This window comes from Microtus oregoni, unplaced genomic scaffold, assembly GCF_018167655.1.
Source record: "Microtus oregoni isolate MIOR12 unplaced genomic scaffold, Mior012 000021F_ref0000039, whole genome shotgun sequence".
NCBI lineage: Eukaryota > Metazoa > Chordata > Mammalia > Rodentia > Cricetidae > Microtus > Microtus oregoni.
Window position 1 is genome coordinate 23,100,501 of NW_024543080.1, and position 25,396 is coordinate 23,125,896.

General features: G+C 41.7%; 1 protein-coding gene across 2 annotated transcripts in view; it reads left to right on the plus strand.

Annotated features, from left to right (window-relative positions):
• The window catches only part of Corin (corin, serine peptidase), a 193,529-nt gene that overhangs the window by 140,022 nt on the left and 28,111 nt on the right, over positions 1-25,396 (plus strand). For both annotated transcript variants that reach the window (XM_041671466.1, XM_041671465.1), the window contains exons 11-16: positions 6,321-6,552; positions 9,144-9,289; positions 10,003-10,110; positions 19,195-19,308; positions 21,034-21,144; positions 22,206-22,335. In XM_041671466.1, coding sequence (XP_041527400.1) covers positions 6,321-6,552; positions 9,144-9,289; positions 10,003-10,110; positions 19,195-19,308; positions 21,034-21,144; positions 22,206-22,335 — 841 coding nt within the window. The remainder of the gene's footprint in view (positions 1-6,320; positions 6,553-9,143; positions 9,290-10,002; positions 10,111-19,194; positions 19,309-21,033; positions 21,145-22,205; positions 22,336-25,396) is intronic.

Here is a 25,396-nt window from a genome sequence, read left to right on the forward strand (position 1 = left end):
GTTTCAGCTTGCCTGCCTAGCACCTGCTTACTCTAATAAAAAGCTGAACAGCCAGTAGCTAGGCGAAGGAGGGATAGATGGGGCTGGCAGGGAGAGAGAAAAGGGGAGTTAGCCAGTCAGCAGGGTGTGGGGAGATGGGGGAGCAGCCTCCCAGGGGCCAGCCAGCCAGAGGCCAGCCAGCCAGAGGCCAGCCAGCCAGACATGGAGGAAGAAGGAAAGCAGGATAGATAGTTTGTAGACAAGGTAAATGAGCCCCGGGACAGCATAAAGATTGGTAGAAACGGGTTAACTTAAGTTTTTTTTTTAAAGTTAGCTAGAAACAAACCTAAGATAATTAATAATCAATCCCCATGTCATAATTTGGGGGTTGGTGGTCCAAGAAAGCCTTTCACACCCACAAAATTATTTTTATTGCTACTTCATAACTATAATGTTGCTACTGTTATGAATAATACTGGAAATATCTATGTTTTCCAATGGTTTTATTTGACCCCCAAAGGGGTTGCAACCCACCTTGGGAACCACTGCACTAGAGAAAGCCTGTGGCTTACTTTCCATTACCACAAATGCCTATCATTACAAACAAAATCATCAAGTTTACATCTTTGTACGAAGACAATGTACTGAAAGGCTCAAAGCATCAGGAATAGCTTTGAACAGCCTGGGCTGTTCTGTCCATGCCTGCCTGGCATCCTGACATCTATCTCCATGCCTTGCACGGAGCAAATTGAAGACATAGCCTCGCATTGGGGGTAGGAGTAGAAATGATGTTTTTATGGCACAGAGGAACCAATCTATCACTTTTCCCTCATAGGATACAATCCAGGCAGAGGGATGCCCCAGCTGGAAAGAATCATCCCCATGGTTGTCTTGTCGTCTTTGTACCCACATTCATCAAGACCCCACGAAGCCTGGTGTGGCTGTCATGTCCCCGGGTATTTACCCGTGTTCCCGGTGTTCTAATTCCCATTACCTCAATATGGCCATTCACCTGTTCACTTCCTCCTCTTTCTAGTGCTCTTATTGCACACCGAGGAAGAGGAAGGGGCGAATCACTTTGCTCTAGATAACTTCCTCCTCATCTACAATTTGTTGCCTGATCTTTGCAAACTCCAGTCGAAAGAAACAAATAACATGGGGCTATGATCAAGGGCAAGAAATCAAAATGGTTAAAGACTTCAGTTCTTGGTAGCAAACCGATAGGAGGAAAGATGTCTTTCTCCAAGGGTCCCGCCTGCCGAGCGAGAAGTAGATGATTAATTGACACATTATTCCCGGGTGACACAGTGAGTTAATGGATCGAGGCATGGAACGTCTACAGCTGTTGACATCACAATAAGGGGGAAACAGAAACCACGTGGCTGCTGAGGCGAAAACACAGCAGCTGTTTACCATCCTGGCAAACACACAAAACCCAGGCAACTCCTGGATCTCACCGAAGTTCAGGAAGTCAGGTAGGCGGGCTCTTTAGCTAGGAGTGTGCAAGCAGCAAATCCCAACTGTGTGTACTCTGCAGGGCAAATGTCGGGGTCTTTCAGCGGTGAACTGTAAAGAAAAACAAATGATGGAGAGGGAAACCCAAAAATTTCAGATACTAAAAAGACAGGCTCTTAAAAACCAGGGAAGCTTGAACTGGAGTGGGTGTGACAGTAAAAAAAAGCCAGACAGCTGTGAGATGCATTTTTCCTTTGGGGAGAGAGAGAGAGAGAGAGAGAGAGAGAGAGAGTGTTTTTGCCAAATCTCCCTTACTTGTGGTCACAAGGGTATTTACTTTCTAACGGCCCGCAGACTGTTATAAACAAAAGTGATGAATACGGGTTGAGAGTTGCAGCGGAGGATGCTGACCAGTGTGACTAGATGTTGGCCATGTCATCTTTTTCTGTAAATGCTCATCACTTAGGACCCAGTTAGTTCACAACCCCTTCTTCATGTGGGATTTGACAGCTCTTGTTGTAGATTTTGAAATAATACAGACAGCACACCAGGCTTCTTAAAATGGGTATTTAATAAACCTTATCTACAGTCAGGACCCGGTGAGCAGAGAACTTCAGAGAGAACCTAAGAGCTGGACGGGCCTAGTGCTAAGCATCCCACATTTGTGACGTGGTCGCCCTCTAGTGACGGTTTCAAATTAGGCGCGATGCTCATGCTTAAACTATAAAAGTTTACTGATCACAGCCAATGAGTATCTAAGAGTCTAATTTGCTCAGCAATCTGTAAAGAACGCCTTTTAAGGGAACAAAACATAAGGTCCAATCCTTACCTCATTCAAAAAAGATCTCCAGCGTAGCGCCTGCTCATCACGTAATCTTTTCGTCACCCTTGGCTGCGAAATGCTGAAAGTTACGTTTTGACAAAACAGAAGGGATGCACTCTCCATATGTCAAAACAGAGAGAAATTATCCATGAGATATGATATTATCTATTCACCACCTAGTTGAAGTACGCTGATAAAAGGGTAGACCTTGGTGGGGCTGGTCAAGAGAGAGGAAGAAAGGACATTTGAGAGAAAGGGTGCCTCAGACGTCTGTGTGAATAATGCCATTCTGTAAAATTATAAGTATATTAAGGGAAGGAGGAAAAGAGGCTCACATCACTGAAATTGAAGATGTTTGTGATAAGCAATGAAGCCTGTGATACCAGCAACAGGGAGAGTGACAGGATGGGTATAATTCTTCATTGGCAAAGACAGACACAAACCTCTGTAAACACCCGAGCGTAAGGATGTGAGCAGGGAAGGGGATGGGAGGGGCTTCAAGGTCCTCTAAAAACTCTGAGAGAGGCGGGGAGACAGAAGAATGGGGGAGAATGAGATGCTCGTGCATTTCTGTTGTTTTACTCTGAGCAGATAGAGTGAGTGACTGTAGATTAAATGACTTAAACAGCAGGCATTTCTATCTCACAGACCTGGGGTCTGGGAGCTTGAGGTCAGGGTGCTAGCACAGCTCAGACACGGAACCTTCTCAACCACAGAAGGCCAGTTTCCAGCTGTATCTCCTACTGGGCGGGAGATTTCTCTGAGATACCAGGTGTTGGGCACTGATCTAATTTTCAAACACACGGTGCTCACGACCTCGTCACCTCACAAGGGCCGTGCCTCCCAATGTCATCACACTGGGGTGAGGATTTAATCTTCTGGCTGTAAGAGAATATAGACAGTGGGTTCTTGACACCCTTCCTTCACTAATAGAGGAGACAATAAGGACCAGACCTTTACCTCCCCTGCCTTCTTGTCTTTCCACCTTATATTTGTCCCCAGTACCAGGCCAGTTTCCTGCTGTCCTGGCTTCCCAGGAAGCAGAGAGTCCTAGCACATCTTGTCCATGACACCTTTAATCTAGTCAGCCCCTTGTGAATATTCCATCCACAAAGCTCTCGGTCTCTGGATTAATAAGTCCTCTTGAGACAGTTCTTTTACTCACTTATTTGTATCTTACCTCTTTTCAGGCAAGGAAGTATGACTGGAATTGATTACTCAGAATAAGGCGTGGAATTCGATTTTATAACAATTTTATAACACGTGTCTAGTTAACTCTAATACTTCAGGCTCAAAGGCATAAGCTGCTGGAATCACCACAGGGACAGAGAGCCTTTACTGCCTTCCCTCAAACCTGTCCAAACCCATCGATTCTCAAAGGCTTGAATCGCTCTTTGTGCTGTGCCATTGGACCCCTAACATGTGGATCAGTGTCACCACGTCAGTTAATTCAGGCTGCTGTCCCAGAGTGCCACAGACTGGGAGGCATAAATGACAAACATGTGTGCCTCCGAGTTCAAAAAGCTGGAAGTCCACAGTCAAAGTCCTGGCGGATCTGCTCTCCAGGGAGGGCTTGCTCACTTCGTGGCTTGCCAAGTCCTGCCGTCGTGCTGTGCCCTTACGTGGTGGTAGAAACAAGGCCACCAGCTTTAAGAATGCTGAGTCCACACTGAGCTTTTCTCCTGTTCCCTATACTGAATCTGAGTCCAGTTGCCTTCCAAAGCCCCACCTCTGAATGCTGTACCATTGGGGTTATGCCTATGACTTTGGGGGTGAGGGAGACATGGTCCATGATGAACTTTATCCTAGCCTGTTCACATGTTCTGCAGCCAGTACCTGTGTGTTCTTTTCTGCCAAGACTGTGGAAGTACAGAAACGGCAGGGGCATTGCTTTTTCTTTTTCAGTGCCTAAAACAACTCCTGATACATTTCCTCTCTTCTCTTTCCTCTGTTCTCTGATGTCAAGGGCTAAATGTCATTTCTTTAAACTCTGAGACTGATATGAGGGAGGCAAGAAGGTCAAGGAGGAATTCAGCAGGGTGTAACAAACATGAGCCCAACATGCCTAGAATATTAGGGCCCTGATGCTCTTCAAAAATAGGTAGAGCCTGGAGTCATGAAGGTCTCCCGCGAGTGGTATTACGTGGGCTGAGAAGGGATGACTCACTGAGGAAGACAGAGAAGGACTATGCCTAGCAGCAAGTTCTAGAAGGGCATGGCATCTGGGAGCATGGCCCATTTGGGTGAATGATATCAAAACCAGATGTAGGAAGAGAGGAACCTACAGGCTACATGAGAACATATCCTTCTGGAAATATTGGGGCTGCAGGGCGCATAGAGCCAGCAACAGTGAAGATCTGCTGAAGCCATTGTTACAGGCAGGAAAGTTAGGTTGTAGTTGAAGAAAGTTCGGCTGAAGTCAAAGTAGCCTTAGACGCCAAGCTAACATGTTTGCATTTTATCCCCTTTAGCAAGAAACATCCAACAGATCACAACGTTGTCTTAGGCTAACATATTGTAGCCTTATCTTTAACTCTACTGGTCAGTAAGAAAGTATAAACTCAGAAATTGTCTCATTACCCATTTAATTAAACTCACTGATTTTTTTTTAAATGTCTATGAAGACAATGGGGCCTATGCTGTTTTTGAAACAGTGACTAAATCAGCAGGAAATAAAAAGGAACTGAACAAAAGAATAATAAAAGAGTCATTATCAGATAAAGCTGAGTCAACTTGAAGAACGGGAAAGGGCTTTCTGAAGCGTGTGTGCTGGACATGTGCTGGAGGTACCATGCGCAGGCATGAATACAGGCTTGGCATGCCTCTTCTGGAGCAGGGTCCCTGGTTTTGACGTCCATGGACAAATGCTATGTATTACTTGTATCTAGTTTTTTTGCTTCTCCATCTCTGGGCTTCTTGAACTTTCCCCCTCACAACTGCTTTTTGTTTTCATTCCGACTTCAGGTATAGAGGTACAGAAAATAGGAATGCAAACTAAACATTTAGCAATAACAGTTCATAAAGAGGTTCGCTTTAAAACAAATCTTTGCATAGGTATAGTTTTACCATTTATTAGAGATAAAAAAAACAAATTTGCATACTAATGAGATAGATGAGCCTATTTACATAGTTGTTGAATATTAGATTTGAAACTGGGAATTTGCTCATACTTGCAATTCTAGAACTTAGAAGGCTGAATGAGGCACAAAGATGGCCTTGGCTTTGGGGCCAATCTAAGCTATATAATGAGTTCCAGAGAAACCTAAGCTAGAACATAAACAAAATTAAAGAGCCGCAAAACAACCAACCAACACCCAAAACAGCAATAAAAACCAATGGATACTGTAAGACACGGGGCATTATTAATGCTCTTCAAAGTTGGTCCTTGCTTAATTTTATCATTCTCTACACTGAGAAAGCTGCCTTCATTTGCATAAATACATAGTACAAACCAGGAGACGTGTATTTAGGACTTTCAGAAATAGTGGGAAGTGCTATCCTAATCTCAAGATGAGACAAGTTTTCATGAAATGCAGGTCAGCATTAAGTAAAATTCTAGCACAGTACAATCTGAACTTATGCTAACTTGATCCATGCTGAAGAAAGATGGAAAATATTGTCTTTATTTCCTGTAATTAAATCATTTGTTTCTATAAGGGATGAAAACTTGGTATATCCAGTGAAAGCATGGTAACTCATAGCAGATGGTGTTCTGGGACCTGGGACAAGCTATTTCATGCAGTGTTTGCTGTTGTCACACAGGGTGTGATGCCATGCATTCTGCAGAATGCATGTGTTCAGAACTAAGACTGCAGTGAAGTCACAATGCAACATTTGCAAGTGTCTGAAACACTTGTCTTTGCTATGGGCTTCATTTTAAACTAAGTTCTGGCTGTTGCATGTTCAGAAACCTTCAAGTGTTGATGATTGTTTTGTAGCCCTCGTGCATGGTCATGTAACCAGAACCCAGAGTTAGAACCTGAGATTTAAGTCAAGTAAAGTAGACTTTGAGATTGGAAAGCTTAAAGAATTTGTTTATAATATTCAGATTTTTTTTTGTTAGGTCAATGTGAGCCAATCACTCTGGACCTCTGCATGAATTTGCCCTACAACCATACACACTATCCAAACTACCTTGGGCACAGGACCCAAAAGGAAGCATCTATCAGCTGGGAGTCATCTCTCTTCCCTGCACTTGTTCAAACCAACTGTTACAAATACCTCATGTTTTTCGCTTGCACCATTTTGGTTCCCAAGTGCGATGTGAATACAGGCCAGCGCATCCCCCCTTGCAGGTAAAATAATGGACCAGCCACACGCTAGCTCAGAGAGAACCAAAAGAACACCAAGCTGGGTTTAGACAAAATAAGCATTGCTAAGGTCATGGACTTTTATCTGTGTTCCGTTTTGGTGGATCAAAAAGTATCCTTTTGAATGGCAGTTAAAGTTGGGGTGCTATTCAGCGGTAGAGAATCCTGTAGAATGTATAAGGCCTTGGGTTTGATCACTAGCACCCCAAAGCAAAGCAAAGCAGAGTGTGAGGGAACGGAGGAAGGGGCTGCTTTGTCTGGATGTAATGTATTCATTTTTTAGATTAATTAAATGTGTTCTTTAAGTCACCAATGTGTTTAAGATGCTGTCCTCTGATAGTGCTTACAGACCAGTGTGACTCCACAGGGGAATAGGACAACCACCCGCAGGTGGGACTGTGCAGTGTGTCAAGTGTGTCACTGACATTTTTCTGCTTGTCTGAATGAAAGAAGACCCCTGAAGGCCAGAGCTGGGACCTTGAGTCTGAATGATACAGTCCTATTGCTGTGGGATCCAAGTCAGCTTCAAGTCTTCCCTAGCCACGCTGTGCTCTTAAGACAAACTACTCCGTCTCTTTGGCCCTCACGTCCTTTCGCTGGTGGAATAAGTATTTTGTTTGTTGAGTTTTGATTCAGCGAAGAGTTCAAGAAAGGGCTGTGAAGTTAAATAAATGCCAAGGCCGGCGAATTGGATGAAAGCTCTCTGGTGACTCACGTAGCTCTTAAGAGAGCACATGGGCTCAATTGCTTGGTGGCAGCTGTGTCCCATTCGGGGTCACGTGTGAGAGGCTGTAGTCAGAGAATTGTGCACATCTGAGATGACTATCCCAGAAGTCACTGTGGCTGCATTCTGCAATGTTGTCTTGCAGTCGAGGATGGCTGTGCAGATGTACTTGCCCGAATGTGAGAAGTAGCTTCAGGAACCATATGTTGGGATCAGAAGTCACACAGAGCGTTAAGAGGAAGAAATAATACCAATATAGTGGGCAGATGGGAAAACAATAAATTTCAGGCTGTATATCAAGCGGATGATGAAGTAGGGCATCTCTCGAGTCAGGGCAGGAAACAGAAGGATTTCAGAGTGACTAGGGCAGCTGAACATATCAAACAAGATGAAGAGAGAAAAATTTAGTGTTTCCCGGACAAAACTAATTCTGAAAATTTTATTGCATGCCCAAATGAAGTATTTATAGAGTATCTACTGATTTTATATTGAAAAGTTATTTGTAAATCTTACCCTGTTTTTGCTAAGCAAGATCAATGATGATAGTGAATTCCTGCTTTGAATAGGACTTCCCAAGCTGTGCTTGATTTTCTTTTTATATCTATTTATGTTAAATTCACTTAATTATTAAATTTTCCTAATACATCCATCTTTACCATAGTTATAAGTGTATATCCATATTGAATTTCATTGTTTAAGTTTTATAACCTAAAATGACTGGTTGTAAATGGTTCTGAGAAGTTGAGTGAACATGTTGATAAACTTCTTTTGGAGACTTTAATTTTTTTTTTTAGCTTTAATGCTATGTCTTTCCATTTTAATGCCTGCATTTTGATATTTATGCATGAACTTATTTTATTATAGCAAACTAATATGCTCCTAAGCTTATAAATTAACACATGGCTGTTTCTGCTGAGTCTGTTTACTAATCTTAACATTTAATTTTTAAGTTGCATATCTGAGATAACCAACCTTACTGAGCCTCCCAGTGTGGCAAAAGCTTAAGGGTGATTACGTCTCATGTTCATGATCCCCTTTGACTGAGGTTACGCCATCATAGTGGGTGTCTATCACCAAAGGCCACACAGATTTTGACAAAAACTTCCTTGAACTTTTGGTGTTGCTGTTAGTGTTATTTCCATTGTATAGTAAAACCAGAAAGTGGTAGAGACAGCTACAGCCGAATTGGCACATTTATTATATGTCTAGCAGAACTCTAATCCAACAGATAGGGCAAAAATAATACTGAACTTACCATTTTACAAAACGAATATGAGAATGTCTCATATTCATGATCATTGAAAATTCCAAACCTAAACTAGAAATTGAGTTTTATCTTTAGAACAAACAAGCAAGCAGTATTGATGGAAGCTGAAGAAGGGGAAAGAGAGGCAAAGTCCCTGGTAAACCAGCATAGCACAGGAACCCTCCACCCTCACACTCATCAGAGAAACACACAGCTGGAGGTTCCTGGGTAGGCTCATCGTCCACTGCGACAGACTATATAGGAAGTGATGTTGGACATTCTTCTGTTTAAAACCAAAGGCTGGGGAGTATTTGCCTAAAACACAGTAAAGTAGAAAGCCAAAGGGAAGGCGATCATAGTCTTGGAGAGAATTTCATTGTTCTATCTGAAGTTCAATCTCTCTTGGCAAAAGCAGGTGTGTCCTCTTTGTAGAGATAGTGCTTGTTTGGGTTCTCTGAGTGCCGGTTACGTATCTATGCATGCTGGTGCGTTTCCGCATACTTCTTTTGCATACAGTTCCACATAGGATTAAAACCTACACGCACTCTAATCATACATTTCCAGTGGAGTCAGACGACTTTCAACACGTTGTCTTTCTACTTGTAGACACCTGTGTGAGCACTCCAAAGAGCGCTGTGAGTCTGTTCTTGGGATCGTGGGCCTCCAGTGGCCTGAAGACACAGATTGCAATCAATTCCCAGTGGAAAATTCAGACAATCAAACTTGCCTCCTGCCCAATGAAGACGTGGAAGGTTAATGTTCCAGTTTATTCCATTAGGGCATCTAACATGGATGAACATGTCAGCCAGTCTTTGCTGTCTCTGAATTATGGAGGGTTGGTTGTTTGCTTTCTATTTAGTTATCAATTAGGATTCAAGGGTAAGGGATGCTAAAAACTGCTTGATTACCCCAGAAGGCTCTGTTATCATTGCTAGCATGTGTAAAATAATTTTAAGAAATAAAAATGAACTCGGAGATGGGCTTAGTCATCCAGCGATTTCCCACTTCGAGCATCCTCCTCTTACAGTGCCCAGGTATTGGTGGATGGTGCTTGTTTTAGGAGCCATGAAGCTGATGACAAACACCAACCCTTGGCTCTTCCAAGTGCGAAGGCGGTGTAAGATTTTATTAGTGGGCAAGCAGTCGTGGGGACCAGTCCATCAAATGAAAGATTAGAACCTCTGGGAAGCTGGGATCATGGATTGCTCAAGGGATTTCAGGCTCAGGCCACCATTAGGTGTCCATTTAGAAAGGTAATTAGTTATTGCAAAGCACGGGCACCAAGTGCTTTGAGAGATGGTACCGAGGATGAAGGAGAGGCATGGAGATGAACAGAGAGAAGAAAGCCAAGCGAACTCCGGGAGCTCCAGCTGTGTGGTGACCTGTTCTATCTTTAGTACTTGCCCACTCTCAATGGAAACCCAGATGTTGGTTGACGTCTTTGCAATGCACTGCTTTTTGACAGAATGTTCGCCAAGCCACTTCAAGTGTCGCTCAGGACGGTGCGTCCTAGGTTCCAGAAGATGTGATGGCCAGGCTGACTGTGACGATGACAGCGATGAAGAGAACTGCGGTATGTGTGTGAGATATGACTGGTTCTTTTTCATTCACAATAGTAACTGCCAAGTATAAGGAACTGTGTTGGAATATGTAAACAGTTTGCTTGTTTAGGAAGCAGCATCTGCTCTAAGGCTACTGCATTTACTTCTGACATCCACAGACCATAAGCTATGAATTGATATGATCTTTCTATTAAGTTACATTTTAATTTATATTAAAATTGCAATTTATATCATATGCCAATATATGATATAAATTCAAATATATATGAGAAAAAGAACAGCTCACAAATGTGAGGAACTATTTTTGTTATTAGATTGCAAAGCAGTTCAGTTATTTGGCTTCTGGGAAGAATAATGCTGTCTTGGCATAGCCTTCCTGAGTTGCTAATCGGGCATCTGCATCCACAAAGATGGCTCAGGCCACAGTGTTCACATTTAATTGAGATTTATTTTCATGCCCCTCTCGCTTTGTTTCTGCTGAAAAGGATAAAACTCTCCTTGACACCTTTTCTATTGAGCCCCGAAGTCGCCATGGGGAGACTGAAAATGCCAATGGCAATTTGAACACTGCCGTTCTCGGTTTATTGTCCTGAAAAACGGTAGCTCTTGTCGGCTGAGAATGTGCCAGGGATCAGAACACAGACAGTGTTTTCCAGCAAACAATGCCTGGCATTGAGCAGAATGATTGAAGTGCTATCTAAAGGCTTGCTTGCTTATGATTATTTAGTCTGTCATACCCTAAAATAAAATTGACATTTTATTCATTGGAAGCACATAAGGTAATATATCTTTTGAGATTATTTCATTCAGTTGGCCTTTGAAGTATGAAATATTGCCTTCCCCCTCAAAATGAATTTTCATAGTAAATATTGTCCTCCTGGTCAAGACAAAATGCCAAAAGCAATCAACTGAACCACTATCAGCAACTATAAATATGGACACACGCATCCTCTGGAAGATTACAGTTGTCAGGATGATGGTACAGAGGTCAGTGTAATTTTTCTATGGAGCAATATTTAATAATTTGAGAACTTACTATACTTTGCCTGTTTGTGAGCTTTCTATAAAAAATAAAAATAAAAATTCACTGACTGTCACATCAGTAGCATATCCAGAATGTATTAGATTTTTCACTTAAGAACTTTGCAGGGGTATAGTATTCAAAGGTATGATATAAGATCAATTATCTTAGATTATTCAAATCATTCTGGTTATATGATTCTATTGAAGTGACTAAATTTCCAGTGGGTGACTAAATGTTTGGCAAATACTTAGTTTAAAAAATAATGGGCCTTTAATCCCAGAACTCGGGAGGCAAAGGCAGGTGGCTCTCTGTGATTTCAAGGCCAGCCTGGTCTATAAGAGCTAGTTCCAGGACAGGCTCTAAAACTTTAGAGTAAACCCTGTCTCGGGAAAAAAATAATAAAAACAAAAAACAAACAAACAAAAATAATGGGTTATGTCACTTGGGGTTGCACACCTGAAATCTCAGCATTTTGAAGGTCATCTTCAATGATAAAATGGGTATGAAGCTAGCCTGGGCTGCTACATGAGTCTAGAAAACATAACAAATAAATGAAAAAATACAAAATCTTGCCAAGAATAAATGGTCTTCATTCTGTGATGTGGGATTCCCCTTCATATGTTGTGAATATGTTTTTATTATCATTGGTTAACAAAGAAGCTGCTTCAGTCAATGGCTTAGCAGAATAAAGCCTAGCAGGAAATCTGAACAGAGCTATATAGAGGGAGTAGGTGGAGTCAGGGAGATGCCATGTAGCTGCTGAAGGAGGAAGACACCGGAACTTGTATTGGTAGGCCACAGTTTGTGGTGATACAGAGAATAATAGAAATGGGTTAATTTAAGATGTAAGAGCTAGCTAGGAATATGTCTAGGCTATTGGCCAAGCAGTGTTGTAATTAATATAGTTTCTGTGTGATTATTTGGGTCTGAGCAGCTGGGAAATAAACAAGCAGTCTCTGGCTACAATTCCAAAATTCATTATAAAAGATAAATTCACAGTACTATAATATAGTTCATTTAAGTACTAAAATATCAACATTCTAGTTAAATAATAAGTTTTCATAAAAGTTTTAATCTTATAATTAACAGAATACCACAATGATAAACTAAACTTTTTTCATTTTCAAAATATCATAGCTACCATTGATAGTTCTGATGTAAAAAGTTAGAAATTGATAAGAAATTAATTCATTTGGAGCAAAACTGATTGTTTTAATAGTAATAATTTACATGAGAAAATTTGTACTGAGTTTTTCATGATGGAAAAGTTCCCCCTTGGCATGCATGTATGTACTCAGATGGGCTGTCCAGTGTGTTGGGAAGACACATCACTGATGATGTCAGGTCCCAAGGAACCTGGGTACTCTACAGTTTATCCTGTGCTATTAACCTCTGTTTTCATGTGCACATAGACCCATGAGGAAATAGAAACAGGCAGGTTGGGCTGCATTCTATCTTTCTTATTGCTCTGATTTATTCTATGCTTCTTGCATTTAAGGCACTCAGTGCTTGGAACTGTGTACTGTGAATCCACAGCTTACATGGAAATTTTAGCAACACTACTGGGGGTTCCCTTCAAAACAACACTTACTTCAGTTATGAAACTTTCGATGTGTCAGAAATTAAATTGATTGTATATTTCTTTAGCAATTTTCTGTCTGGAAATGTGATTACCAAAGCACATAAATTACAGATGTACTTTCAAAATCTGTGTGGGAGAACTTAGCAGAGAATTTTGCTCTCATTGGGTTTCTGCTCTCATGATTAAATTGTTCGTTGTTGCAATTGCTACTGTAAACAAGCATTGCAAGGTTTGTTAATAGTCGAGCGTTTTCAACAAATGCTTGGAAGGACTCTGCAAGCCTGATTGCATCACCAGAGAACTGACTCACGGGAGGGAAGCCTTGGAGACGCGGAAGGGATTAGGAGAGTCAGCAGTGTTAGGGCAGAAGAGCTTCCTCATCTTACAGATTGACAGCTTGCCAGTGGTAAAATATAAAACGTATCCATATACAGTTAAACTAAGATCCGTTTCAGCATAACACTTTCCATGAACCAAGCAGTGGAGAACAAACAGGCCTGAACAGAGAGGCAAGCATGAAAGGCAAAGAAAACAGCAATGTACAGAGGACCACGTCTGGGCCATGGCCCTACCCCAGCCAGGGTCTGTGTTGAGAAAACAGCAATGTACAGAGGACCACGTCTGGACCATGGCCCTACCCCAGCCAGGGTCTGTGTTGAAGTCTGTGGTTCCTGTTATTATTGAAGGCCATGGGATTGCCCAGGGTCTGGATGAGCACCTAAAACTATGCTGGAGTTCAGGAACCATGCTGCTGCTGGGCCGATGATGATCTGACAGGCCTCCACTGGCCCCTGAGACCGTGGTGACCCCTGCTGCAGCTGGGGTCTGTGTTGATATCCATTTCCCGTGTTATCATATGGGTACATGTGAACCATGTGTTGAACCATGTGTTGAAGTACAAGGGCCATGTTGATCTGTTCCTGCCCCTCACTGGTCTAGAGAGGGCCCTTATTCCACACACTGGCGTGCTGACCCCGCCTCTTATTTGCCCTCAAATAATGGACCCCAATGATCTCAACATGGAGAGCTGGTCTCACCCCTCATAGGAGAACTGCCTTCCCACTCCCCAACACACATTTGGGAAAGATGGCCCCACCCATTCCCCGAGTGGTGTGGTCCCAGCAGCTGGACTGACCAACTTAGCTACCACCCAGGCACACATCCAGGTCCTTGAGTTGGTGCTCCCCAACATCTACCTTGGCTATGACCTGCTGGAGCATGTGAAGGTACTAGGCCCGTGGAACCATAGCTACAGGATCTCCATGACTCAGGGCAAAGGCAGGATATTTGAGAAAAGTTTCAGTGAGGGTCCAGTATTGATGATATACCAGAAGCCAGAAGCCCTTGAACCAGGCCAACAACTCATTACACAGTGAACAGTTGCAAGTTAAGCTGTTTGGACAGCCGAGTCTACTGCATGATACACAGCGCCACCCAGTGCATTAAGAAGAATGAAGAGGCCTTGGAGAGGAGGGAAAGACAGAAGAGCAAAGTGTTTTTTTCTTGTTTACTTGCTTTTTTGTTTTTTTTAAATATTCTTATTTTTTTAATTTTTAATTTTAATTATTTCTTTTTAAGTTTTCCTTTGGGAGGGGGATACAACAAGGGTGAAGGGTGGATACAGAGGGATTGGGAAATGAGTGGGATTGGGGTGCATGAGTTGAAATTCCCAAAGAATCAATTCAAAAATTATACTTCAAAAATAAGAAAACAGCAGTGGAATTCTGTATTTGATTTTTGCTGTCAGGCTTTGACACTGACTGTGTAAGGCTGAGGTTTGCTTTCCTTAGGGTTGAGACCAGTCTGGCTAAGCTATTATATAAATGCAGTAGCACCCGAGGTCTGATGCAGTCAGGGGTCTTCTCAGGGGGGCGTTAGATGAGAATATGGCATAAGCGAGTTCTTTATATCTAACGTAAAATTATTTAATTACCCAAATATAGCATTATAACCACTAACTGATCACTGTCCTGATTAGTAAATAAGGATAAACCCCTATGCAGAGATAGTTTGGGATCAATACAAATTGTCAAGTGACTTTTCATTTATCTTCAAATTAAGAAAAAAAAACCATGTTTATCGATTATCTTTGGTCTTTTATTAAGCTCAGATACAACAAGAACCTTAGATGTAACCAGAACTGCTCCTCAGAGTCCGATTCTCTAGGGTCCTCAGAGAATCATTCATGTGATACTTTGGAAGTTTTATGAAAGGGTTTTTATACTTTTGTACTCTTTAAGAAAACAGATAATTTATCACATAGAAGGGCGTTGCTTGTGGATGAGACCGCTCTGCGGTCATCGGAAGAGTGAGTCATGTGTCTATACATGGGGCATACCCTAAGTGTGCTTTTAGAATGAATCTGTGTGTTTGGTCTTTGATCTCTGAACAGGCCTAATTCCTCCCTGCTAAAGAAGAGCAGTGATCTTTCCCTTTGGTATTTTGCTGCTCGGTTCAATGTGTCACTGTCTTATGTTGCGTAATGGATGGGCAGCTTAGAATTGCAGATGCTCTCTGGAGATGTAGGCTTGGCATCCAGACTCAGCATTTAGAGTTCCTGGCAATTTCAGCTTTCCATTTCTCTTCTCTAGAATTTACCTTTTTATAACTTAAAGACTTATAATGTTCCCATCCTAATCCTCAGAAGACAGGGGCCAGGAAGCCATTTGCCATGGTAGTAAGGAATCTAAGAGGCAATTCCCTTCTAAATTCACCCTCTTCATCTTGCTTGGAGAAGGAGTTCTGTTTGGCTTGGGCCTATTTCAGTCAGCTAATTTGGCAGTGTGGAGTGGACTGACATAACATACCCAAAACAGAGCTGGACAAAGTTCCCAACTTTTATCATATATATGTATCTGTATATCTATCTATCTATCTATCTATCTATCTATCTATCTATCATCTATCTAGCTATTTATATCTATCTATCTATCTATATCTATATCTATCTATCTATCTATCTATCTATTTATCTATCTATCTATCTATCATCTATCTAGCTATTTATATCTATCTATCTATATCTCTACCTATCTATCTATCTATCTATCTATCTATCATCTATCTATATGATAAAAGTATCTTGTCCTATTTGGGATGGATGATCCTGTTGATCATGTTTCCAGAATTTCAGCCATTGAGAGGGATCCTCAGCCTGTGATTAAATCCTTACTATTCCCTCCTTCTGCCTCTTCAGGGGACATTAAGTCATTATGTGTTAAAGAGGACATGAAGTGTGCAACCCTAGGAAAGAGAAGGATTGGGAAACCTGCCAAAACTAAAGATGTAGGTCATAGCTATAGGACCTGTGCTGTTGCTTGCAATGGTCAGTGCTCAGAGCCCAGCGGGGATATAGGCTATCTATGTGGACTGCTAGGATGGGCACTGGGGAGGAGTCAGGATCATGTATACTCTTGCAGGATAGTCATGCCTGAGCCCCAGCTGTCCCACCTCATGTGATTCACTCTGAAGGGCATCCACAGTCCTTTCCCAGGGCATTTTCTGACCCAGAGTCCCTGGATCTGAACTGTTTCACCCTTCATCAACTCAAAGGCCCAGAATCACAGTTTCTCCTTCCCCTTCTTCGTAGCTCTGGCCTGAAGAGTGAAATAGGTTTTATTTTTTGCAGTTAAGAAGATGAATGCCCCTCATATTTGCATAATAAGACTTTTATTCAACAATAATATCTACTTTAGGGTTATGCTTTGGATATGAAGTAATATGGAAGTATCTGTGTGTTGTGATTTGGATATGAAGTGGTCTTGAACCCCTGGCTAGTAGAACCTGTTCACTGAAAAGTCACTGGGTTCTGAGGATCCTAAACCAATCTTCAGATTAACCCATGGATAGCTCCATAATTCAGTGACGTTAATGGCAAGTGATAGAAATTTTGAGAGATGGGTCTCATTGAGGAAGTGAGTCATTGGGTGTATATTCTTGGGGGACTGTATTGTGTTATTTTGTTATTTTGCCCTGGGTTTCTGTGTCTTTTTCTGCTTCTTGTATACCATGAGAAGAGCACTGAATGCTTACTTGGTGTAGGCCTGATATCAATAGAGCCAATCTTAGTATATTGTCTCAGTGATGAAGAGGCGAACACACACACACACACACACACACACACACCACAGTGATTCACTGTCTTACTTATAACAACATTAAAAAAATTTGGTGGGGGAGAAATCAGGAGTTCAGTTCAGGTGGGGCCTGTCTCTATCATGGAAGCCTGTTTCACAGAGCAGTCTGCTCAGGGAATAGTATTTAAGTTAACAAGTCATTCCAGTTTTCCTGGGACCAGTGGGGTTCTTGGAACAAGGAGCATCTGGTGCCTGACCTAGGAAAGTCCTGGGCACATCAGGACTTGGTAACTTACCTGTCACCATCCTCCTCTGGTGTGCCTTGCCAGTCCTTCTGCGCTGCATTACTGCTGCTCTAACAACCACTGCCGTTGGTCTCATAACCTAAAGCTGCATGGCGTGTCCAGCTCATCCATATCTGTTCTTAGAAGTCTTCACTTTTCTTTTAGAATGTACATTGAACACAGGCTTACATCAAAAGTGTCACTTTGCAGACAAAGTGGCTTCTTCACACAGAATGCTATCTTCCCCATGACAAATGCCATGACCTCCTTTCATTTCGTTTCATCTATTCTCACCATCTGCGTCCCCTAAAAGGTGTTTGATCACACAAACTTTTCTAGCAAAAGAAGATGTACAAAAGGAAACATTAATGCTCACAGAATACTCACTTAGGGTTTGAGAATGCAGACAAACAGTAGATAATGAATGCCTCCGCCTCTTGTTGTTCGTGAGCGTACACTACAGAAGGCCTTATGCCGAGGGATCTGCTCCTGTGCTTGTTTTTATGTTAATCCCTCCCAAGAGTACAAATCATCATCGATTCCAAAGGTTTTCTTGCATCAGGCTCCTTTCTCTCATCCCCCACTAACGTAGTGCTTTCTCCAGCAACAACACAGTCAGACCTTCTGTATTTGCTCTGCTCCCTGGTGGAATGAGAAGTTTAGGCTGTGGGAAAGAAATGGGGGCCTGTGACAGATTTCAGGATACATTTTGAGTCTCTAGAGGGCACCGTCTTCAGAACGTTGCACTTAGGGTTGGCTTCCTCTGCTAGCTGAAAACTCCAAATATCTTGACCATGAGTTTTCTGAATCCATGTCTGGACCTAGAACATTCCAGATGCGTGGCCAGTGAAGGACTCTCACCACTTACTTCTCATATCTTTGGTTGATGAAAGACTCTAAATCTAATTTGAGTTTAGTGAAATTTCTACTCCGCTGGAGTATTTTGATTCTTGTTTGGAATGATTATTTTTAACAGTGAGATTTTTTTCTTGTAATGGATTCCAAGAATTCTAAATTAATCATCCATGATATTTCTCTGAGTTCTTTGTCATAGGTCTGATGAGAAATAACATTTTTGAAGAGTATATTTATTGGTCATTGCTTTGAATTTTAGATATCTTAAATTATATTTTCCTGGGAACTAGAGTCTTTTGTTCTTTAGATGAAGTGAAGTTGAATTTGAATTAATCATGCTTCAAGGGTCTACCATGTGCTAACCACTGTTCTAGGAGAAATGACTGGCATCAGCCAAGTCAAGGGAGCCCTTGAATTTGAGAACAGCCTTGACTACACAGTAAAACCATCTCAAAACCCACAAACACATAACAGTTTAAAACTATGAAATCATTTCTTTCATACCCTCACAGCATGGTGAGGACCATGGATCTTCTGGGGGCATCTAGTACAGTAGAATCTTGGCATATCTTAGCTGATATTCAAACACTGCACTTAAACCAAATGATATGTCGTAAGTGTAGTTGAACTACTTGCTCCATGGGGGGTGGGATGGTAATTGAAGTTCAAGTTGTAAACTCACAGTCTTGATCTTTTCCAAATTATTTCTGTTTCCCATACTAGCTGATGAGGTAGATATCTGACCTTAGGTATCTGGCCACCAAAATACAATGGTTTGCATCTGGCTCTTAAATGAATTTTGTAGGCACTTAGCATATGAGGAGCCTCTTTTACAAAAGATACAGATGGCCCCTCAGTTTGTAGACTGAAATTACACTTTAAGATTGCACACTTTTACGTCTCTAGGTTTTGGCATATTTGCTTAAAAGCATAGCTTGCTTTATAGATAGATGCCTTGCATGCTGGCAAGTTGACTCCGAAAGCAAAAGGAACAACTCAGGAAGGATGCTAATGCAGAGCTGCTTTTTCCCTTTTTTCCATTTCCCATATGTTGATTTGGATCTTCTGCTAGAAGTGCTGTTCTGTTCGTCATGCAGAATGGGAACTACTGGATGTTCCAACTCTCAAAACCTTGTTCATAGTAACCACCAATGTCCAAACTCTTCAAGAAGGAATCATGCCTTCGTGCTGAAGTTTCCCTTTTTACCTTATTTGATTAAATGCCATTTTCAACTGTGCATCTATCATGAATGGCTTTTTTCTTCTGTTTCCAGGTTGCAAAGAGAGAGATCTCTGGGAATGTCCAGCCAATAAGCAGTGTCTGAAGCACACATTGATCTGTGATGGATTTCCAGACTGCCCTGATAGCATGGATGAAAAAAACTGCTGTAAGTACCTTGAAGAATTTGTTAACAGAGTTTTTCATCTTAAATACTCCTTGCCTCACTTTAATATAAACTAAAAATTTGGAAATACATATCAAAATTTTCAGTGTGTTTTTTAGTTCTTCAGATAAGATTTTGTCTATGAAGGTATTCCTTCATATTCCAAAAAAGACAAATGTCTATAAAACACATATACATATTATCCTAATAATATGGAAAGATTAAAATACCACCCAGCATCCAAAAAATGGAAGACATACAATGTAAAACAGAAAAACACAGTTTGACTTAGATCCATTAAATATCCTTAGTTGATGAGGTAGTTGGTTTCCTGTTAGTTAAACGGATACCCGAGGGAATCAACTTAAGAAGTTAGGTTTATTTTGGCTCAGAATTTGGGATGTTTCAGGAATGTAGACTCATTCCATTTGAGCCTGTGGCAGGAAAGCATATCACGGAGGAGAGGAAGCAGCAAAGACGCAGATTAACCTCAAGACTGTGTTTTAGAAGAGAGTGAGAAGAGGTGGTGGTCCCTCTGGCTCCCTCAGGACACGCCTTCACTGACGGCACCCTCAGACCACTTAAGTAGCTCTTCAGCTTCCCAATAGCACCACAGGCTGGAGACCAAATCTTCAAGAGTGGGCCTCAGAGAACACTTATCCCAAACACAGCAGCCGAATAATAGAAAATATTCAGTAATATGTGCATTGTTGTCCTGCATTTTCGAAGTAAATATGCATATATAAAAAATCAGAGGATCATAAAAAGTTTACATTTATGATGGTAGGATTGTTTTGTGCTTTTGAAATCTTTTATGTCTGAATGATATGTAGCCATGATCTTTAGAACTAGTTAAAAATTTCCTAATGTTACAAGTAACAGAAAGCTCAACTTACCCTAACCAAAAATGAAGACATTTATTGTTATGTGAATCATACATGTGTTATATTATTATAGTAAAAGTCGTGCAAAGTGAATTCATGAGGCTATAGTGGAAATGCATCACCTTGTCTGTGACTCCTTTATTTTGACCTCAGCCTGGATGGTCAAAAGCCAAGGGCATCTGGGTGGGTGAGCTGCCTTGGTCACATTCCATAGGTGGAAGTGGGGGTTGTGCTCCTAGCTCTGGAATATCACTGAGGGATTCCCTGTGGGTCCACACTGGGCAGAGTCACAGCCTGTAGCCAGGGGCTTTTGCGTGGATTACGAAAGACATTCAGCACAGACACTCACAGCATAGTCCCAGTCAGGGATTAGAAGCTGTCTGCTCCAGTCTGGCCTAGTTCCAAAGCTAAGTAAGGCACATGGCCTGGCAGGCAGAGTTTGGGTGGATGCTATTTTGTAATGCATAAATCATAAAACCATAGACCAAGGGTCTCTCATGGAATCACGTTTAATCCTGGACTGATAATTACTCTCAGATAAGAATAGTCGGAAAAATGCCATGACGATGTTAAACTAATCAAGATCTTCCTCTGGGACTTGGGATGGCTGGTATGAACCTGGACAAAATCAGGTTTCCTTTTCACGGAAGGAAGAGGGGAAATGAATGCTAAGTAGGCAATCAGGGAGATTTACTATAATTTTAAAAAATCCGAAAGAGATTTATACGTGACTCAGAGAGTAATTTAATAGTGGGACCCCTAAAAAGCCGTCTATCTATGTGAACAGAGTTTGCTTTCTTCCCACAAACATTTCCCTCTTCTTCCTTCTTGGTCCCCCTGCCAGCATTTTGCCAGGACGACGAGCTGGAATGTGTCAACCATGAGTGTGTGCCACGTGACCTGTGGTGTGACGGAAGGGTCGACTGCTCAGACAGTTCAGATGAATGGGACTGTGGTAAGCTCCTGCTCGCTGCCATCTGCCCTGTATTCACATGCCTGTCAGCCATTTAAGCGAAATGAATCCTAAATTACTTTACGGGTTTTACCAGCCAAGTTCATCTATTTTGTTTGCCTGTTTAAAAGTTGACAGTGGTGATTCATGGGTGCCATTTCTACGTAACAAAATCATTCCCCCTCAAGTTACTTCTCTGTTTGAAAAGTCTATATTCTATGTATAACATTCTGCATTCCAGTGTTTGGAAGCATGTCGTTTTTAGACTTGGATTTTATTTCATCCCTCAAATTCAATAGTGCTGATTAATCAGTCAGTCTTGGATCATTTACATCCCCCGGAAGAGGATCTGAAAGTGGTCTCTTCCTCAGCTCTGTGTCTTGCCCCTCATCCAGATGCGATTTCCAGCCATGGGCAGGACTTGAAGGCATCTCAGCTATTGTGGCAGCTGTGATCTTGATTTTCTGATTAATCCCCTCATTCCGCACTCATCACTCCTCTCATTCACTTGGCTTCTACCTTCGTCTTTTGCATCCTCTGGCCAAGTCGTGAATTTCATGTGGGCTGTGTTCAGGTACACGGTGTTCCTCATATGAACTGCGGCTGACCCAGTGCAGGGGCTAGGGTCTGAGCATATGCCACGTGACCCCTAGATTAGCACCAACCTCACGTGCTGCCATTTCCCAATGCTGAAGGAAAAAATGCATGGAGTTTCAAATAGCTCCTTGCAATTAGTTCTGCTAATCCCTGGGTAAGTTCAAGGCACCTGGGACTCTGCCTCTGGCCACCTTCTAATTCATAAAGGAAGGTCTGGAACTGCCTGTCTCTTTCAATGGAGTCTGCAGGGCTTTGAAAGCAGAGAACAGAACGAATTCCCCCTTTTTTTCCCCGTCTCCTGTCACATTGAGGGAACAGTGGTTTGCACAAAATGGGTCAACCCCAAATTGTTCTCAACTAAAATAAACATGAACGAGTGCATGCAATCACAGCAAAGGCATACGAACTTCTGCTCCTCAGGAGAAGGAGTGTTTTTAATTAGGCTTTCTCGTATTTCCCCCGCTCAGTGACCCTCTCGAAAAACGGGAGCTCCTCCTCATTCCTGGTCGTCCAGAGATCTGCGACCGAACACCACGTGTGTGCCGACGACTGGCAGGAGGCATTGAGTCAGCTGGCCTGCAGGCAGATGGGTTTAGGGTAAGGTCAGTAGTTTGTAGCACTGATGAGTTTCTCAGAGGGCTTCGTGAACCTAAGCAGTAATATCTTCCTTATGATGGATGGAGAACCGGGAAATAAGAATCCTCTAAAGCCCTGGAAATGAATCTGGCGTGAGGAACTTATTTAATTCTAGGCACCTGCTCTGTAGAGTGTGGGCTGCAGATCTGTTACGTTGAAGCCTCGAAAGTAAATGAAGTAACTGTATTTTAAGCACTTCTGAAATGGAATACGTTCACTATTTATAAAGCGTTTAGATAGTCTCCTCTGTGGAACCTGGATGGAAAACTCTTCATGCCCCTCCTCGAGGTTACTGAAAATTTCTTTTTAAGCAGCATACACTTTTTATTTTTTAAGGAAGAGTTGAGAAATAGAAGTCAAAGCTGCTGGTATTTCTATTTATCCTAAGTAATACAGGAAATATGCGTCAAGGAAAAGACCACTCTGGCTTCTACGTTCCCAGGCTGAAGTGGATGCTCTGAAAGGCAGAAGCACACTGTTTAGTTAGGCATTCTGTTTCAGTTCCTTCTGCAAGGAAAGCCTTCATTCTGCGCTGTCACCAAACACCTATGGGATGTATATGCACATGTATCTGCTGTGGGACTTAGCTGGCATTTTGATTTGTTATGGTAATGATATATGCGAGATCTTAGTGTAAATATAGGAATGAGAGAAATAAAAGATAAAGGAGCCTTGAAATTCTAGTCTTAAAAACCGGAGTTGATGGCATTTCCCGGGAGCCACAGAGCAAATGAAAACTGTTTACAATAACGAGCCATTTAACTCAGAAACTAGCTGCATGTTTTCGCTACCCCAGCTTCAAGATGGTATCACGGCTAACATCTTGAGCTATTTTCTTCCATGTAAAGACCCACATCTTTGGAAATCTAAGTAACTGGTGCTATTTATAATAATAAGAGAATTTTAATCTTTTCCAGCATTAGAAAAAAAAATTATAGCTGTCGTGATTCATTAAAATCCATTAAATTATTGTGTTCAAATGAAATGGGATATGATTTTGATTAGATAAATGGAAGCCTCCTGGAAATTGCTTAACTTGGGTCTCTCACCGAGACCTAGGGGTATTTCTTAATATGAAAATTCAATTACATAATGAGACCAGCTCTATTGGGAGTTCCGAGGGTAAGTCAGACCTGCAAAGACTTCCAACCAGAGCAACAGTTCCGAAAGCCACCTTAAGCGGAACTGTCGAGCTGCAAACGAAAGGGATCTTGTTTGAAATGTCTCTCTATCTTCTTTCGTATTTCTTGCATATTACATTTTTACTGAGCTAAAATGTGCACACCAAGTGTGAGTATTTCATTTGCAGTTGGTTTATGCTCTCAGTGTTGCATGGCTGTCTCCGTTGCCTCTGTCTAGTACGTTTTTATTACCGCAAAGCAAACTATGCGCCCAACTGTCCTCCAGAACCGCAAATCACTCATGTATTTTTTTGTCTCTATGCATTTCACTACCATTCTGGATATTTTAATTAGGAAGCATACAGCTTGTGATCTTTTTGTCTAGATAATATCCTCAAGCATCTGTGTTACAGTGTACACCAACTCTTCATTTTTGTTCATAGCTAACACTTCCAGTGTTATACCATCTTCAATTATCCCTTCAAACGTTTGGGTTGCTTCTATTTCTTTTTTTAGTGAATATGAGATTTTTTAAAATAATTTCTTTTTACCGGATATGATATTGAATATCTTTAATTTCAACAGCCATGAAGCAGAGACAAGAGGATTGCTTCAGGTTTGAAGTCATCCTGGTGTGAGCTTCACGGGCAGCTAGATCTATAGCGGTACTCTGAACAAAAGTTCACTTATTTCATCTTCCATGTTTTATCAACTCCGTTTTGTTTTGTTTTCATTTTTGTTTTTTGAGACAGAGTTTCTCTATGGACAGCCGAGGTTGTCCTGGAACTCGCTCTGTAGTCTAGGATAGCCTTGAATTCACAAGGCTGAGTGTTGGAATTAAAGGCATGCCCCTCCACAGCCCAGCTAATTTTTTAACTCTGAAAGTGAAATGTTAGTATTTTAGATAATAGATGTATTTTTTTTCATTTTTGATAACTTTATTTCACTGAGAGGCAGGGAGAATCTAAGGTCAAAATATAGCTGAAAAGCTATAATTATTGACTGTATTCATGTGTAAATGAGTAAATAGCATCAGGTCATCTAAGACTGGCTTTAGGTACACTTTAGTGGCTCATAGAAATACAGAGAAGCAGAAGAGGGAAAGAATGAAGATAACGGGCAGGGGAGGTCATGTTCCTGGTGCAAGGATGGGCTGCTCAGAAAGCTGCTGTTTCCTGGGTCTCTGGAGACCACCTGCATTGTACAAATTCATACGCCTGCTACTGGTGCCTCAAACAAGCTCTAAATAACTTCATCTTCGAGTCACAGTCGTTGATCACAATGTCTTTCCAATCACAGTTGGTCTCCACGCCAGGCGGGAAGGGAAGGAGGATGGCTTTCCAGCTTCATTTTTAGAACGGAGTGCTGCGGCCTTCAGTGGCTGGTCCGTAGCTTTTATACATACCCTGCATCAAAAAGTTGAACCTTAGAAACCCACCCTTAATTAGTTCTGCTCATCTTCCACCTTCTCTTTTCATTTTGTGGAGTATGTGCTTATGAGCACTGATGTAGTCCGTGTGTAGAGGATGCAAAGGGGAGCATCATCACTGGGTAGGAGGAAAGATGTAGAGGATGCAGAGGGGAGCATCATCACTGGGTAGGAGGAAACATGGTGTAGTAGGAAACACATTTGGGAGAACAATACAGGACATAAGATAGGCTTCATTTTCATATTAGACAATGGTACAGACTTAGAGCAGAGTTCATGAAATTTTTTATTGAAGTATAGAAGAAGAAATAGTCATTTCTAATCTTTGAAAGGATTCATTCCGTGAGCACAGATTGAAACCAGTGCTGTAATTTAGCATCTAGAACCAACTCACCCTTCTCCTAAGAAAGGTGTTTACTGACTTCAGTAGGTCTAAAAAGACCTAGTTCATAAACTCATTTCTATGCCGAAT